The sequence below is a fragment of the Anomaloglossus baeobatrachus genome, chromosome 8 (genome assembly GCF_048569485.1).
Source record: "Anomaloglossus baeobatrachus isolate aAnoBae1 chromosome 8, aAnoBae1.hap1, whole genome shotgun sequence".
Lineage (NCBI taxonomy): Eukaryota > Metazoa > Chordata > Amphibia > Anura > Aromobatidae > Anomaloglossus > Anomaloglossus baeobatrachus.
This window is the reverse complement of record NC_134360.1, coordinates 45,068,360-45,084,096: the sequence shown is the minus strand read 5'-3', so window position 1 is coordinate 45,084,096 and position 15,737 is coordinate 45,068,360. Positions and strand designations below refer to the sequence as shown.

The following is a 15,737-nucleotide window of genomic DNA, read 5'->3' as shown; positions in this document are numbered from 1 at the left end:
GGGGTGTAAATGTGCATGTTATGCTACAAGCGTGGTGAGCGCGTTCAGACCAACCGGTGTCTGGTGCAAAACAAAAAACACCACTATAACACCACAAACAAGAGGGGGGGACACCGGGAATACAATTACAATGGTGGGACCTGGCACTAGTGAGAGGGTAGATGGGACACCTCCTATCCTCACCTGTAGCTGTCCCTACTCTCCTAGCCAGTCTCCATAGAGTCTGCAACTGTTGCCGAGCAGGAACCAGAGACCCTGGGAGACCCAATAGATGCCCTGACTAGAGAGAGGCAGTTAAGGTTCACTAGACCCATAGCTGCACTTTTAAGACAAGAGGGTTAAGTGAGACAAACAGGGGAAAAACATCCAAAATTGAGAAGATACGATATCAGGACAAATACACAGCAGCTCCTTCCACCCAGGCGGCCAGAATACAAATGGTTTTGTATCATCAGCAAGGATTTCTGGGAAACCCCTGTATTTAAACACACAAAGGAGCGTGGCTGCAAAGCAGCTACAATTGACATGCCGAAGGGAAGCTGTTGGCAGCAAAACTGACATTAATTCTTTAAACACCAAGAGAAATGAAACCACGTTTAAATGTAGTGTACAAGACGGAAGTGAGGGATTCAAACCCTGAAACCGACTCTAGTCTCCAAAAATAGAGAGAGTACTGTGACAGTGCAGCCATGTAAGCTCTGCTGAATGGTGTATGTAAAAGCGGAACCATGATTTTTGTCCCTTTGGCCCTGGATTTCTTGCCCGCACACACATGAAGCTGCTCAGGGCAACTGTTTTTATTGTAAATAGCATCAGATTTCTCTATAAATACAAAGAATTGAATATTCTTCTTAGAAATTCGCTGTTTCAGCTGAGATTTCCATCACGGGTGATGAATATCACTTTATGAATAGTCCATTTGATGTTGGCGCTAGTAGAAAACACAAATTTTTCTATTGTCAAGTGCAAGTTTAGTAGCAAAAGAAAAAAAAAAAGGGGGAAAAATAAAATAAAAAATTTGCTAATAGTCCAATCAGTCTCCCAGCTCCGGCTCTGTGGCAGAAAGGAGCCAGGCGAGCCGGAAGCAGATGGCGAGGAATCCGGTGCCCAGCAGGTCTCCCAGGGCGGTGAGGTACGGGATGGAGAAGTTGTCTGGGTCAAGGCCTCTTCTCCACATGAAGCGCACAATGAGGTCGGCTACGTATAACAGGACGCAAACCTATAATAAAAAATATGAACACGTGAACATTTTCAAATTTTCGAACTCTAGAGTTTTCATTCACTGTCAGAAAGCAGAAAATAGTGAAAAACCGAAGCACAATTTTTTAAAACAGACTAGGCCTCAGTTGTCAAAACTTTGTGGCCCATAGCAACCAATCAGAGCTCAGCTTTCATTTTTTAACAAGGTGTGATAAAATGAAAGCTGCATTGTGATTGGTTGCTATGAGCAACTCAATGTTTATTAATTGGCCCCTGTGAAACAACTTTATTTACAAGGTAACAATGGAGAGCGAATAACTTTTTTGGGTTCAGTCATAATCCCATGTCTTCCATTTGCTACAAACCATGTAATAGACTTTTAAAGAGGAGGGTTCCAAGGTTTTATATGCTCTTGACGGAAAAGTAACAGGTTAACAACCTGGTTTCCCTCCATAATATATCATGCAATATACACTGATCAGCCATAACATTAAAATCACGGTAGTAATAATGCGTACATCTCCATCATGTTGGCCCATCAAAGCCGCAGACTCCATAAGTTCCACGATGTACTGAGAGAACCCCACAGGACATGCTGTATATAGGGAACATCTCACAAGACTTGCTGTATACCCACAATACCTCACAAGTACCGTCATATACTGGGACCCCCTACAAGACCTGCCGTATACCGGGGTAATACCCTACAAAACCCATACAATAACGGGTGAACACCATACAAAACCTGCTCTATATCGGAGAAATACCCCACAAGATCTGCCATATACCGAGGTAACCCAAAACTCCCAATGCATACTGAAAATTCACAAGAACTGCCATATGCCAGAAATGCTCCTCAAGACCCTGCAAATACCAATATCACCCCATAAGAGCTGACGTATATCGGGGACACCCCACAAGTCCCAATGCATACTGAAAACACATAAGAACTTCCGTATGCCAGAAATGTCCCTCAAGACTCTACATATACCATAAACACCTCACAAGACATGATATATACCGTGGACACTCCACAATACAAGATTATATGGCGAAGACCCTATATAGACCAGGAACACCCCAAAAGATCTGAAGTATACCGGGGACACCCCACAAGACATATATGGAGAAGACCAACAAGAACTGTCATATACTGGGAAGACCCCACAAGACCCACCGGAAACCAGGAACACCCCACAAGACCTGCTGTATACTAGGAATACCCAACAAGACTTGCCTTACTGCGAGAACATCTCAAAGACCTGCTGCACAGGACCTCAATGCCGGTTATTGTGCATGACGTAGGACACATCATGCACATGGGACTCAGAAGAAGGAGGACGGCGATCGCTGCAGAGAGGAAGCGCTGCACCGGAGAGAGGAGGTGCCGGAATGGAGAGCAGCTACACCCATTGGACCGGACCACCCCTCAGGTGACTATAATAAAGTGATTTTTACGTTCTACAGCGCGGCCTGGGCTCTTATATACAGTATTCTAGAATGCTGTATATAAGAGCCCACTGGTGGTGGCCGCAGCTTATAGTCGCCAAGTCTGGTGACAGGTTCCCTTTAAATATACAAATTTCCCGTGGTCTGAAGACGGCTGCCCCATAGACTTACTCCCTTCCCTGCATTACCTGTAGGAGAGCTGCCACCAGGTAGAAGGTGATGAACAGGGCAGTGAGCGAGGTGTGCCCTCCCTGCAGCAGGTGGATGGTGTAGAGGAAAACGAGGTGTCCTGGCACCACCAGCAGAAATAACACTCTGGCTGATTTGGAATTAACACCTGCAAGAAACAAAGAAAAGAGGAAAATGATAACTGTCCCGAGACTGCAGAGCAGAAATAGCTGAAACTGTGTAAATGCAGTATCCCAATGGTCTCATGTTTTAGGGTGAAGCATAAATTCTGTATTCGCTTCCGTACTCATTGTTGCCACCTGCTGCATGATCCCGCAAGAGGAGTGGGGGAAGGGAAGTAACCACTACTCTGAGCACATTTCTGCCCCGGGCAAGTGCTGACCAGCTTCATACCTGAGGAGAAGAATGTTGTGCAAGGATTGGGCCAATGCTGTCTCATTTTATATGGTAAGACGCCGGGCATGCTCCAGAAATGCAGGAACGTGGAGATCCGACTTGCCTGAATGGCTACGAGATTCCCTGCTACTCCTATATGTCAACAAGAAGAAAAAGAAAAGTAAATAACACTGAAAAGCAAAATAACACGAAAAAGGCAAACTTTTTTTTAACATACCATTTATAACAGGTGTGAAAACTGCCATGCCCTCGAATTTTGGGTCTGTTACTGTCTTGTCTAAGATAAGTCCACCAATACTAGAAAGAGAAAAGAAAAAATTAAAAATGCAAAAAACTGGCCCCCGCCCATTATAGGAATCGTGACCGCTAATGGTAGTCACAGCAAATTTAATTGGTTACTTGGGACCATGAGGGTCAAGAGTGGAGAAACTAATAGGGACCTCCCCTGCTTCCACCATTTCTGGTGTGACTCTACAGGATGACACTGATGAGATCTCCACCATTTTCCATTACCTGCTAATGGACATGGCCACAATAACTGGTTGCCAACCGGACTTTAAAACTTCAGCAATGGATGGACTCTGTTTGGCGATGGCCACCCACAGCGGAATCAGGATGATGAACACCACACAAATCAGCGGAGAGAGGTACTGGACATCTAGTTGGGGCACAAGAGACCTCAAGGTTAGAGTCCATGCACAAGCCTGGCTCAAAGTCCTTGTCTGTCTGATGTCTTGTACCTATGTAGCTGAACAAGGAGCTACTGATCCCTGCGAGAAGTGACAGAGTGATCAGGTCCCCCAGGCTGGCCGCGATGGGAGTAGCAACATTGTCAGGGTTAATTCCCAGCTTCCGAGATGCAATGATGACCCCAACCATCACCAGACCTAAAGGAGAGATGGGTAAAGCGAAATAAGAAAAGGCAGTGTTCCAACAGTGATCGGGATTGAGGCGATCACGTGTCTTACCCAATGATAGGGCAGCGATGAATGCTGTGGTCACGCTGCTGGCACAGAGGACGGCGGCCTGGTCTAGTTCTATATAACCTTTAGACAGTGCACCCAAAATAATAGCAGCAACGGCGGCCAATAAACCAACGACCGTGGCCTGAACCTGGAACAGAGAATCGTAGTGTATGAGGCCTTGTACACACAGCTATTACGCCTGCATGGGCTCATACGATGGCGCAATACAGGTCTGTGAAAGACTTAAGTCATTGAAATAGGCAAAACTCATTTTTGGTGAAAGCGCCCCTTTCAGTTGTGTCTCCTACAAGTTAGCCGATTCAATGCAATAGTTTATATGTAGACAAGTAGCTGCCAAATATCCCGGCGTCGCTTATCTTGGGGCAAATAGTGGATTATGTGATCTCTGCCCTTACAGAAGCCAATATTTATGCGGAGGGTGTATCTCGTCACTACAAGTTGGATCATACCATTAATGCGGTTACGTCTGCTTACACCTGAAATCAACCTTTAACTTGAATCTTACATGAGATAAGGCCAGATTCTATATCTCTATCAAGGATGTATTAAAAGTGACACAAATTTAGGTGTAAAGGCCCAGGAGAGGCTGGAGTCTGTGACCTGCGCAGCAGCACGCAGCATGGCACAGGCAGCACTCAACTCCAGCCTGCACCAGTGACTTCTAAAGATAATTGAAGGAACGTTAGGGACAACAGCAGACTGCACTGGGTTATGTAGATTTGGAGTTGTCACCTTAGGCTATTCATCAGCCCAGATATATTCCTCCTCATACTGTATCATTCTGAAACTTCAGACTTGATTGGCTGCAGCGGTCACATCCTTTTTTTCAGAACATCATCGTTGCAGTATGAAGTAGAGCTCATCGGAAGCAACAGAATGGGATGGGATCAATGAGGCCATTTTAATTCTTTATAACCCATCCTGATCATGTACTCTCTATACAACGCCTTTAAATGCAGAACAATTAACCCATGAACCTGAATTAGAGCGAGGTTGCTGACTGCCATCTTCCATCGCTCATTGGGGTCGTCCAACTGTCCGGTATTTGCCTGTGAACAGAAAAAGGTAAGTGAGGATTTGAGACACCAACTGGAAAGACACTTATATAGGACTAATGCAAAGACTTACAGCGGTGGAGAGCCGAGAGGCCAGAGTCATCTCCAAGTTACCCTTGAGACCCACCAATGCTGGAACCAGAATGAAGACCTCAGTGATGGTCCGGAAGACAATCCAATGCTGGAAGAGAGGAGGTAAAACTATGAGGGTAGTGCAGTCATAGAAGAGTAATATGGCTTCTTCATTCAGCTTCCACCTTGTGCTCGAGGAACTTTTTTGAAAACATTATCATCAGTCAAGTTGCCACAATGGATCCAAGTCAAAATGCTTTTATGAAGGTGGATGCAACAGATCGGCAACAGTAAATTAACCATATGCCCCAAACCAGAATGCTTTGACCAGCTGAGCCAAGAGCGCCGACCTTCATGTCACCAGATGGGGGAAACCCACAGGCCAAAACTAGGAGCTTCTATTTCTTCACTATTGACTCATGATTCCAGTTACTGTATATATTGTGATGGGTAGAAGACCCTGTCCACAGTCTCTACGATTGAGAATGAACTTTCCTTTCACCCATAACCCACAATCTTATCTGTCCTGCAGAAAAACCTTCCAAACACTGATTGTTGTATTTGGGACATGATCCTGGCATAATATTGAATAATTGCTTTTAATCTGAAAACTATCACCACATCAAAAATCATTTTCAACCATTCCTTCTGCATTGAGGCCTCAGCTTTTTAGAAGTAAAACAGCTGATGATGTGATGGCTCTATGAAAGGACAAACATCAATGGCACCTGATGGACCTCACTGGCTTAGAACGGGGTGATCCAGTCTGCTAACATTTTGGGGGGGGTCCCATACACAAAATGTAGACTTGTCCACAGGATAGATGATTAATGTATGATTATCAGGTGTCTGACTGCTGGGACCTCCAATGATGTATGGAGCATGTGCATACACTGCCCCATTTCCTGTCTATAGAAGCAGTGGTCGCACATGCTCACTACAGCTCTATTCACAAGATGGACTTTATGGTTGGTGGTGTTCTCAACAATCCTACATTTACACTCTATTACATGGATAGATAATGTTGTTTTTGGGACAAACCCATTATTAGAATTGTAAAGAGGTCTTAGCCAACTTACCCAATACAAAAGGCACCTTGACCACCTAATTACACAGTAGACATGTGGGGGATGTACCATTGCTTATTTCAATGGTGGACACAGAATGAAAAGGGCCCCTGTGCAAGAACAAAATATGGGCTCTTTGCAGCAAAAAAACTAATCAAAATGTATAATTCCACTTGTTTTGGAAGTAGAAATGAGCCCCCTAACCTCTTGGGACCCTGTGGCTGCACCACCGATATGTCCCCCCTTGGCTTATTTGGATTGTACAAGCTTGGATCAAAAGTCAATCATACTCATTCAATTAAGACAGACCGCAATGCCTCATTGCATAAATCCTACACTAATCCTGGGATATGGCCATGAGTAAATGGGCAATAACTATACACTGCATGCTATAAAATAGAGAAAGCCTGTTGGGTGATTTGGCCTATTCAGTATCTTTATGGTATGCTATAAAGAATGGATAAGGGTACCGGCACACTAAACGACGTACCAGCGATTCCGAGCACGATACGACCTGGTCAGGATCGCTGGTACGTCACTACAGGGTCGCTAGTGAGCTGTCAAACAGTCAGATCTCACCAGCGACCAGCCACCAGCCACCAGCGACTCTTGTAACGATGCTGCGCTTGGTAACCCGATATTTATCCTGGTTACGAGCGTACACCACTTACAGGCTGCCCGCGCTGGCTCCCTGTATACGTAGCTTAGGGTACACATCGGGTTACTAAGCAAAGCGCTTTGCTTAGTTACCTGATATTTACTCTGGCTACGTGTGCAGGGAGCCAGCTCTGGCAACCTGTAAGCAGCGTACGCTGGTAACCAGGGTAAATATCGGGTAACCAAGCAAAGCGCTTTGCTTAGTTACCCGATATTTACCCTGGTTACCGGCGTACGCTGCTTATACAGAGTCGGTGCTCGTTGGTCTCCCGCAGTCAAACATGCCGATGTGTGCTGCATAGCGGGAGACCAACGAGCAAAAAATGAACCAGAACAGTGTGTAACGATCAGCGATTTCACAGCAGGGGCCAGGTCGCTGCTTAGTGTCACACACAACGAGATCGCTGATGAGGTCACTGGTACGTCACAAAACCTGTGACTCAGCAGCGATCTCGCTATGTGAGAACGAAGTACCCCTTAGTCACACACGTGGATGCTATCTGGGGCAAAAGGTTATACAAGCAAGGCTTCAAAAATATCCATGAGAATCAGTCAACAATACGCACTTGGAAGATATCCATCAGTATGCCAGCGGCCACCATGGCCAACCCAGACATCAGGAAGGGCAACAGCACTTGGGCCGCAATGGAGAAAACCGTCTCGGGGAAAAACCCATTTGGTGACCTTGTTAACTTGCATCTAAATCCCCTCAACTTCTTCCCATGGTAGCAGAACTCCAATTCCAAATGAGTAACCACCATTTCTTTAAGACAACGACTGCAAAAAATATGGAGAATCGAGGAGCCTCCAGGATTTTTCGGAGAGCTGGGAAAAACTTGTATCCATTGACATGCATCAAAGAGAGATACTTGAAAAAGTTTTTGAAAAAAAGTTTTCCAAAAGGTTTAGGCTTGTTGGAGCCCGGCTTGTAGAATTTATCTTAACCCATAGTTCATCCAAGAAAAAAAAAATTGAGAGTCAAAGAAAAGTCCAGTCCATGAGCTCATCTCGGCTGATCTGCATGGTCAGAGGAGTCCAGTAGAGAAAAAGAAAAATCGAATTTTCAAAAGTAAAAAGTTATACTATTTCCTCTTAAGAAATAAACCTTAGTCATCCACAGTCAAAAGTGAAGACTGAAGACTCTTCTGACGTCTTCAACTACAAATTTCAAGAAAAGTTAGAAAAGCAAAAAAAAAAAAAAATAATTTTGAAAGAAAAACTTGCCAGACCAGCTGCGTGCATGACAGGTCCTGGGGCAATGATAGTTTTAACAATGAACCGTGTGGTTATCGCTGATAATGTACACGTGCAGGGGGTCAGATCTATACATAGGCTGCCTATCTCTCCAACACAAGATCCAAGATTCCGTCACGTAGCCATCATCTCGCTCCACGCCTTCTGTCTATCAGCGGGATGTCAGCGCAGTTTTCTCCTTCAGCTACGGAGAAAAAGGAAACTTTTTCTAAGAACTCAAAATGTGAAGAAAATGAGTAATTCCCGCTTTCCTGTGCTGGATTGGAAATATCGGGGGTAATGAGAAGCGTTTCCAAGCGGTGTCTGCGGACTGAGTTCCTTACAAGCAGCCAATCAGCAGCCAGAGATTCCTATCATCCGTCATCGCTCTTTTACTAGTTTATGTGAATCGAGATAAAGATCCTGCATGTGAGATTCCCTCCAAGGTAGAACTGAGACTAAATATATTGGAGAAGGTTCATAAAAGATGACACAGATCAAACCTGGTACTAAAAACACTGACAATAATATGACAATACAAGTATTAAAAGATACTCGAATGTTGTTGTGAGAAAATAAATAATACTACCTTCCCCTTCACCGTGTTCAAGAATATATAAATACTATAATATTGCCGCCTACGTACAAAAATATAACTGCTATAATACTGCCCCCCTATGTACAAGGATATAACTATTATAATACTGCTCCTATGTACAAGAATATAACTGCTATAATACTGCCCCTATGTACAAGAATATAACTACTATAATACTGCCCCCTATGTACAACAATATAACTACTATAATACTGTCCCTATGTACAAGAATATAACTACTATAATACTGCGCCTATGTACAAGAAAATGACTACTATAATACTGCCCCCCCTATGTACAAGAATATAACTACTATAATACTGCCCCTATGTACAAGAATATAAGTACTATAATACTGCCCCTATGTACAAGAATATAACTACTAAAATATTGCCCCATGTACTAGAATATAACTACTATAATACTGCCCCTATGTACAAGAATATAACTACTATAATACTGCCCCTATGTACAAGAATATAACTACTATAATACTGCTCCTATGTACAAGAATATAACTACTATAATACTGCGCCTATGTACAAGAAAATGACTACTATAATACTGCCCCCCCCTATGTACAAGAATATAACTACTATAATACTGCCCCCTATGTACAAGAATTTAAGTACTATAATACTGCCCCTATGTACAAGAATATGACTACTAAAATACTGCTCCTATGTACAAGAATATAACTACTATAATACTGCTCCTATATACAAGAATATAACTACTATAATACTGCTCCTATATACAAGAATATAACGACTATAATACTGCTCCTTTGTACAAGGATGTAATAGTCTAAAGGCCCCGTCACACTAAGCAACATCGCTAGCAACATCGCTGCTAACGAACAACTTTTGTGACGTTGCTAGCGATGTTGCTGTGTGTGACATCCAGCAACAACCTGGCCCCTGCTGTGAGGTCGTTGGTTGTTGCTGAATGTCCTGGGCCATTTTTTAGTTGTTGCTGTCCCGCTGTGAAGCACAGATCGCTGTGTGTGACAGCGAGACAGCAACAACTAAATGTGCAGACAGCAGGAGCCGGCTTCTGCGGAGGCTGGTGACCACTGTAAACATCGGGTAACCAAGAAGCCCTGTCCTTGGTTACCCGATATTTACCTTTGTTACCAGCCTCCGCCGCTCTCGCTGCCAGTGCCGGCTCCTGCTCTGTGCACATGTAGCTGCAGGACACATCGGGTAATTAACCCGATGTGTGCTGTACTAGGAGAGCAGGGAGCCAGCGCTCAGTGTGCGCTGCTCCCTGCTCTGTGCACATTTAGCTGCAGCACACATCGGGTAATTAACCCGATGTGTGCTGTAACTAGGAGAGCAGGGAGCCAGCGCTCAGTGTGCGCTGCTCCCTGCTCTCTGCACGTGTAGCTGCGTGAGCTGGTAACCAAGGTAAATATCGGGTTGGTTACCCGATATTTACCTTAGTTACCAAGCGCAGCATCTTCCACGCGGCGATGCTGGCTGGGGGCTGGTCACTGGTTGCTGGTGAGCTCATCAGCAACTCGTGTAGCGACGCTCCAGCGATCCCTGCCAGGTCAGGTTGCTGGTGGGATCGCTGGAGCGTTGCAGTGTGACAGCTCACCAGCAACCTCCTAGCAACTTACCAGCGATCCCTATCGTTGTTGGGATCGCTGGTAAGTTGCTTAGTGTGACTGGACCTTTACTCCTTTATGTAGGAATGTCATACAATGGTATCTGTATTGATTTTTACTTGTGAATACCATTTTGTACATAGAGATAAGGGATGTAGAACATCAGGGTCGTTCTTATCTATAGACCAGTCACCAAGCAACGAGGATGGAATGTAAAATATTAGGACCTATAGTGTAATCTAGCCCCAAGGAACAAGGACATTAAAAATGTGGTTACAAATACAGTATTATTTTATTCTACTTGTTCATGTTTCTTCCATACTCAAGAATCTGTGCAGCAGAAACCTTTCCTCACTGCAATAGAGAACAACCAAGTCACACCCTGCCCTATTACCCCATTCTCTGCCTCTGTTTATGTCCATTACCAAACACCATTTTTACTATATAAGATAAGTGATGTACAGTATACATAAAGTTACTCCACCAGTGAGTAAAGGCCCCGTCACACTAAGCAACATCGCTAGCAACATCGCTGGTAACGAACAACTTTTGTGACGTTGCTAGCGATGTTGCTGTGTGTGACATCCAGCAACAACCTGGCCCCTGCTGTGAGGTCGTTGGTTGTTGCTGAATGTCCTGGGCCATTTTTTAGTTGTTGCTGTCCTGCTGTGAAGCACAGATCGCTGTGTGTGACAGCGAGACAGCAACAACTAATGTGCAGTGAGCAGGGAGCCAGCTTCTGCTGAGGCTGGTAACTAATGTAAACATCGGGTAACCAAGAAGCCCTGTCCTTGGTTACCCGATATTTACCTTTGATACCAGCCTCCTCCGCTCTCACTGCCTGTGCTGCCGGCTCCTGCTCTGTGCACATGTAGCTGCAGCACACATCAGGTAATTAACCCGATGTGTGCTGTAACTAGGAGAGCAAGGAGCCAGCGCTAAGCATTGTGCGCTGCTCCCTGCTCTGTGCACATTTAGCTGCAGCACACATCAGGCAATTAACCCGATGTGTGCTGTAACTAGGAGAGCAAGGAGCCAGCGCTCAGTGTGCGCTGCTCCCTGCTCTGTGCACATTTAGCTGCAGCACACATCGGGTTAATTAACCTGATGTGTGCTGTAACTAGGAGACTGGGGGCTGGTCACTGGTTGCTGGTGAGCTCACCAGCAACTCGTGTAGCCACGCTCCAGCGATCCCTGCCAGGTCAGGTTGCTGGTGGGATCGCTGGAGCGTCGCAGTGTGACAGCTCACCAGCAACCTCCTAGCAACTTACCAGCGATCCCTATCGTTGTTGGGATCGCTGGTAAGTTGCTTAGTGTGACTGGACCTTTAGTCACTGTCTGGACATATTTGTACAGTGACCGAATCTTTGTGATTTCAGCTCTGGAGGCCACTAGTTTAGATTTGAAATTAAACAACCGAGATCCAATTGAAGTGGAGACTTTCAGGTTTTTGTTTTTTTTTTTTAAATTCTTTATTTAACATTTTAGAATATAACATACCGTGTTTCCCCGATAGTAAGACGTAGTGGGGGTTTTGGGGGGGTCGGCTAATGTAAGACGTACCCCGAAAGTAAGACATATAAATAAATACATTTTTACTTTTTTTCTTCTTTACAGTACAGTTACAGCGGCCGAGCGCTCAGCTGAGCGCCCTGACATGCCGGCGGCTTAGCGCTCAGCTGATAGCTGACACATGCCGGCGGTCTGGCGCTCAGCTGAACGCCCTGACATGCCGGCGGCTGAGCGCTCAGCTGAGAGCTGACACATGCCGGCGGTCTGGCGCTCAGCTGAACGCCCTGACATGCCGGCGGCTTAGCGCTCAGCTGAGAGCTGACACATGCCGGCAGTCTGGCGCTCAGCTGAACGCCCTGACATGCCGGCGGCTGAGCGCTCAGCTGAGTGCCCTGACATGCCAGCGGCCGAGCGCTCAGCTGAGCGCCCTGACATGCCGGCGGCTTAGCGCTCAGCTGAGAGCTGACACATGCCGGCGGTCTGGCGCTCAGCTGAACGCTCGGCTACCGAGAAATGTTGAAATGTTGCAGTAATGTTGTCCGTGGTCCATCAGGACCATGGACAACATACAAAATCACGCAGCCTCAGTGCCCTCATGTGCAGCCGCTGGTGGTTAAGTTTCCTTAACTTGCGGTACACTTGGGGCGCAATCGCGGCAAGTCCCCATACGGTACATTGCATGGAGACTTGCTGCGATTGCTGTGGGATTTTTTCCAATATAAGACATACCCCGAAAGTAAGACATAGTGGGACTTTTGGGGGTAAAAGGAATGTAAGACACTGTCTTACTTTCGGGGAAACACGGTAGATGGGTAGGGAACCATCATGACACTTTCTTACAAATTATGACAATGTGGATTCAGAAAAAACTTTAAGTATATTAACAACTTATAACACTGTCAGGTGGTTTCATGAATAAAGAAAAGGGGATGTAAGAACAAGAAGGTGGAAGGGGATGGGGGGGGAGAATTATGAGGAAGAATATAAGGGTATAATACATGAGAGAGTAAGGTAAGAAAGGGGGAGCAACAGGAGCAAAGACAAAGAAGAAAAATAAAACCTGCTAAGTTTTCTGTTTTTTTTTTAATCGAAATGAGACTGCTCATTGCATGCTGATCAGACGCGACTTTTCAACTAACTTCTTAGTAGTTCAGATCCACATCTCCAGCAGAGTGGGGAAATTGAGCTGTTCATTTTATTTAATATAATTGGAGTTTTATACCATCTTGAGACTATTTTGTAGTTTAATTCTTGATACCTCACCGAAGTAGTGAGGGAGTGACTGTTCCCTAGAATTATTTGGATTTCTTCTTGGAGGAATTTTGTATTTAATTCTGTTTCCCATTTGTTCAAAAAGTCTGGAACATCAACATCTTGGGATAAGTTTTTATGTATTTTGGATATTATTTTTTCATTCTTTGTTGTGTTTAGAAAGAGTTTGAGTAATGGTGGGTCCGTAGTTGAGGAAGAGATATCTGGAAGGTGTAGATTTATCGTATCTTGTAGGATCTGAATATCTACTTTCTCCAGCTTTAGTGTGGAAATAAGTGCAATAAATTTACCTTTATTCAGTGAGTCCTTTTTGTCTGCTAATGACTGTATTGGCATGGTTTTATATTGATCCAGGTGTCTCAGTTTTTTTTTTTGAGTGATCTGTAGCTATTGGGGATTGAGACTTTCAGGTTTGAACAAAAATATCCTGTGAAATGTTTAGGAATTGTGACCATTTTGCTACACAGACTCCTCATTTCAGGGGCTTAAAAATAATTGAGCAATTTAACTGTACCATAAATAGAATGTTCATTTTTAACACTTTGTAGTGAATCCTGTGCAGCAATGACTAGTGACGTCCATGGCGTCCAGACTTCAGGCAATCGCCGGTTTCCTCCCGTGTGAGGCTTTGCCGCCTTTACTCCAGGGACATCAGTTGTTGCTCCTTTCTGGGTCTGTTTTTAAGTTTTGTCTTAATAATGTGAAATGCAGCTCAATGGGGTGAGATCTGGTGATTCTCGGCCATTGCAGAATATTCCACTTCTTCGCTTTCGTGGTATGTTTTGAGTCATTGTCCGTTACTTTAGAATCCCTTGAAAAAGAGGAATCTATATATTAAAGAGCTGTAATTCCTAAACTTTTACTTCATTTGACACATTGTTTTTTTTTGCCTTCCTCTGGATCAACATGTTAGGCTACGGGAAGAACTAGATGGACTTAGGGGCACTTTGCACACTACGATATCGCAGGTGCGATGTCGGTGGGGTCAAATTGAAAGTGACGCACATCCGGCATCACATGCGACATCGTAGTGTGTAAATCCTAGATGATACGATTAACGAGCACAAAAGCGTCGTAATCGTATCATCGGTGTAGCGTCGGCGTAATCCATAATTACGCTGACGCGATGGTCCGATGTTGTTCCTCGCTCCAGCAGCAGCACACATCGCTGTGTGTGAAGCCGCAGCAGCGAGGAACATCTCCTACCGGCGTCACCGCGGCTTCCGTAGGCAATGCGGAAGGAAGGAGGTGGGCGGGATGTTTACATCCCGCTCATCTCCGCCCCTCCTCTCCTATTGGCTGCCTGCCGTGTGACGTCGCAGTGATGCCGTACGACCCGCCCCCTTAATAAGGAGGCGGGTCGCCGGCCAGAGCGACGTCCCAGGACAGGTGAGTCCATGTGAAGCAGCCGTAGCGATAATGTTCGCTATGGCAGCTATCACAAGGATATCACAGCTGCGACGGGGGCGGGGACTATCGCGCTCGGCATCGCAGCATCGGTGATGTCGCAACGTGCAAAGCCCGCCTTAGAGTCTCCCTTCAACCTTAATAACTATGAAACTAATTATGATGTAAATTTCCTCAAATTAAAGCTGAGAGTCTGCATTTTAAGGCCAGATTGATAATATAACTGTACCTTGAATATACTTTGGTAAACAGCTAAAATGCCAAAACTGGTATCACTGTCCAAATATTTCTGGACCTAACGGTTATACAAGATAAGTAATGTAATGTATGTACACAGTGACTGCACCAGCGGAATAGTGAGTGCAGCTCTGGAGTATAATACAGGATGTAACTCAGGATCAGTGATGTAATGTATGTACACAGTGACTGCACCAGCAAAATAGTGAGTGCAGCTCTGGAGTATAATACAGGATCTAACTCAGGATCAGTAATGTATGTACACAGTGACTCCACCAGCAGAATAGTGAGTGCCGCTCTGGAGTGTAATACAGGATGTAACTCAGGATCAGTGATGTAATGTATGTACACAGTGACTGCACCAGCAAAATAGTGAGTGCAGCTCTGGAGTATAATACAGGATGTAACTCAGGATCAGTAATGTATGTACACAATGACTACACCAGCAGAATAGTGAGCGCAGCTCTGGAGTATAATACAGGATGTAACTCAGGATCAGTACAGGATCAGTAATGTATGTACACAGTGACTGCACCAGCAGAATAGTGAGTGCAGCTCTGGAGTATAATACAGGATGTAACTCAGGATCAGTACAGGATAAATAATGTAATGTATGTTCACAGTGACTGCACCAGCAGAATAGTGAGTGCAGCTCTGGAGTATAATACAGGATGTAACTCAGGATCAGTACAGGATCAGTAATGTATGTACACAGTGACTGCACCAGCAGAATAGTGAGTGCAGCTCTGGAGTGTAATACAGGATGTAACTCAGGATCAGTGATGTAATGTATGT

General features: G+C 44.9%; 1 protein-coding gene across 2 annotated transcripts in view; it reads right to left on the bottom strand.

Annotated features, from left to right (window-relative positions):
• Nucleotides 1-782: 782 nt before the first annotated feature.
• LOC142249721 (solute carrier family 41 member 1-like) overlaps nt 783-15,737 on the bottom strand; it is a 39,827-nt gene continuing 24,872 nt past the window's right edge. The window contains exons 3-11 of one of the 2 annotated variants that reach the window (XM_075321541.1): nt 5,349-5,456; nt 5,198-5,269; nt 4,203-4,347; nt 3,975-4,121; nt 3,748-3,892; nt 3,452-3,531; nt 3,232-3,366; nt 2,838-2,986; nt 783-1,219 (exon numbers count right to left, since the gene is read on the bottom strand). In XM_075321541.1, coding sequence (XP_075177656.1) covers nt 1,034-1,219; nt 2,838-2,986; nt 3,232-3,366; nt 3,452-3,531; nt 3,748-3,892; nt 3,975-4,121; nt 4,203-4,347; nt 5,198-5,269; nt 5,349-5,456 — 1,167 coding nt within the window. In that variant the 3' untranslated portion in view covers nt 783-1,033. Of the gene's footprint in view, nt 1,220-2,837; nt 2,987-3,231; nt 3,367-3,451; nt 3,532-3,747; nt 3,893-3,974; nt 4,348-5,197; nt 5,270-5,348; nt 5,457-15,737 lie in introns of both variants that reach the window. The other variant, XM_075321540.1, reaches the window with a different exon arrangement.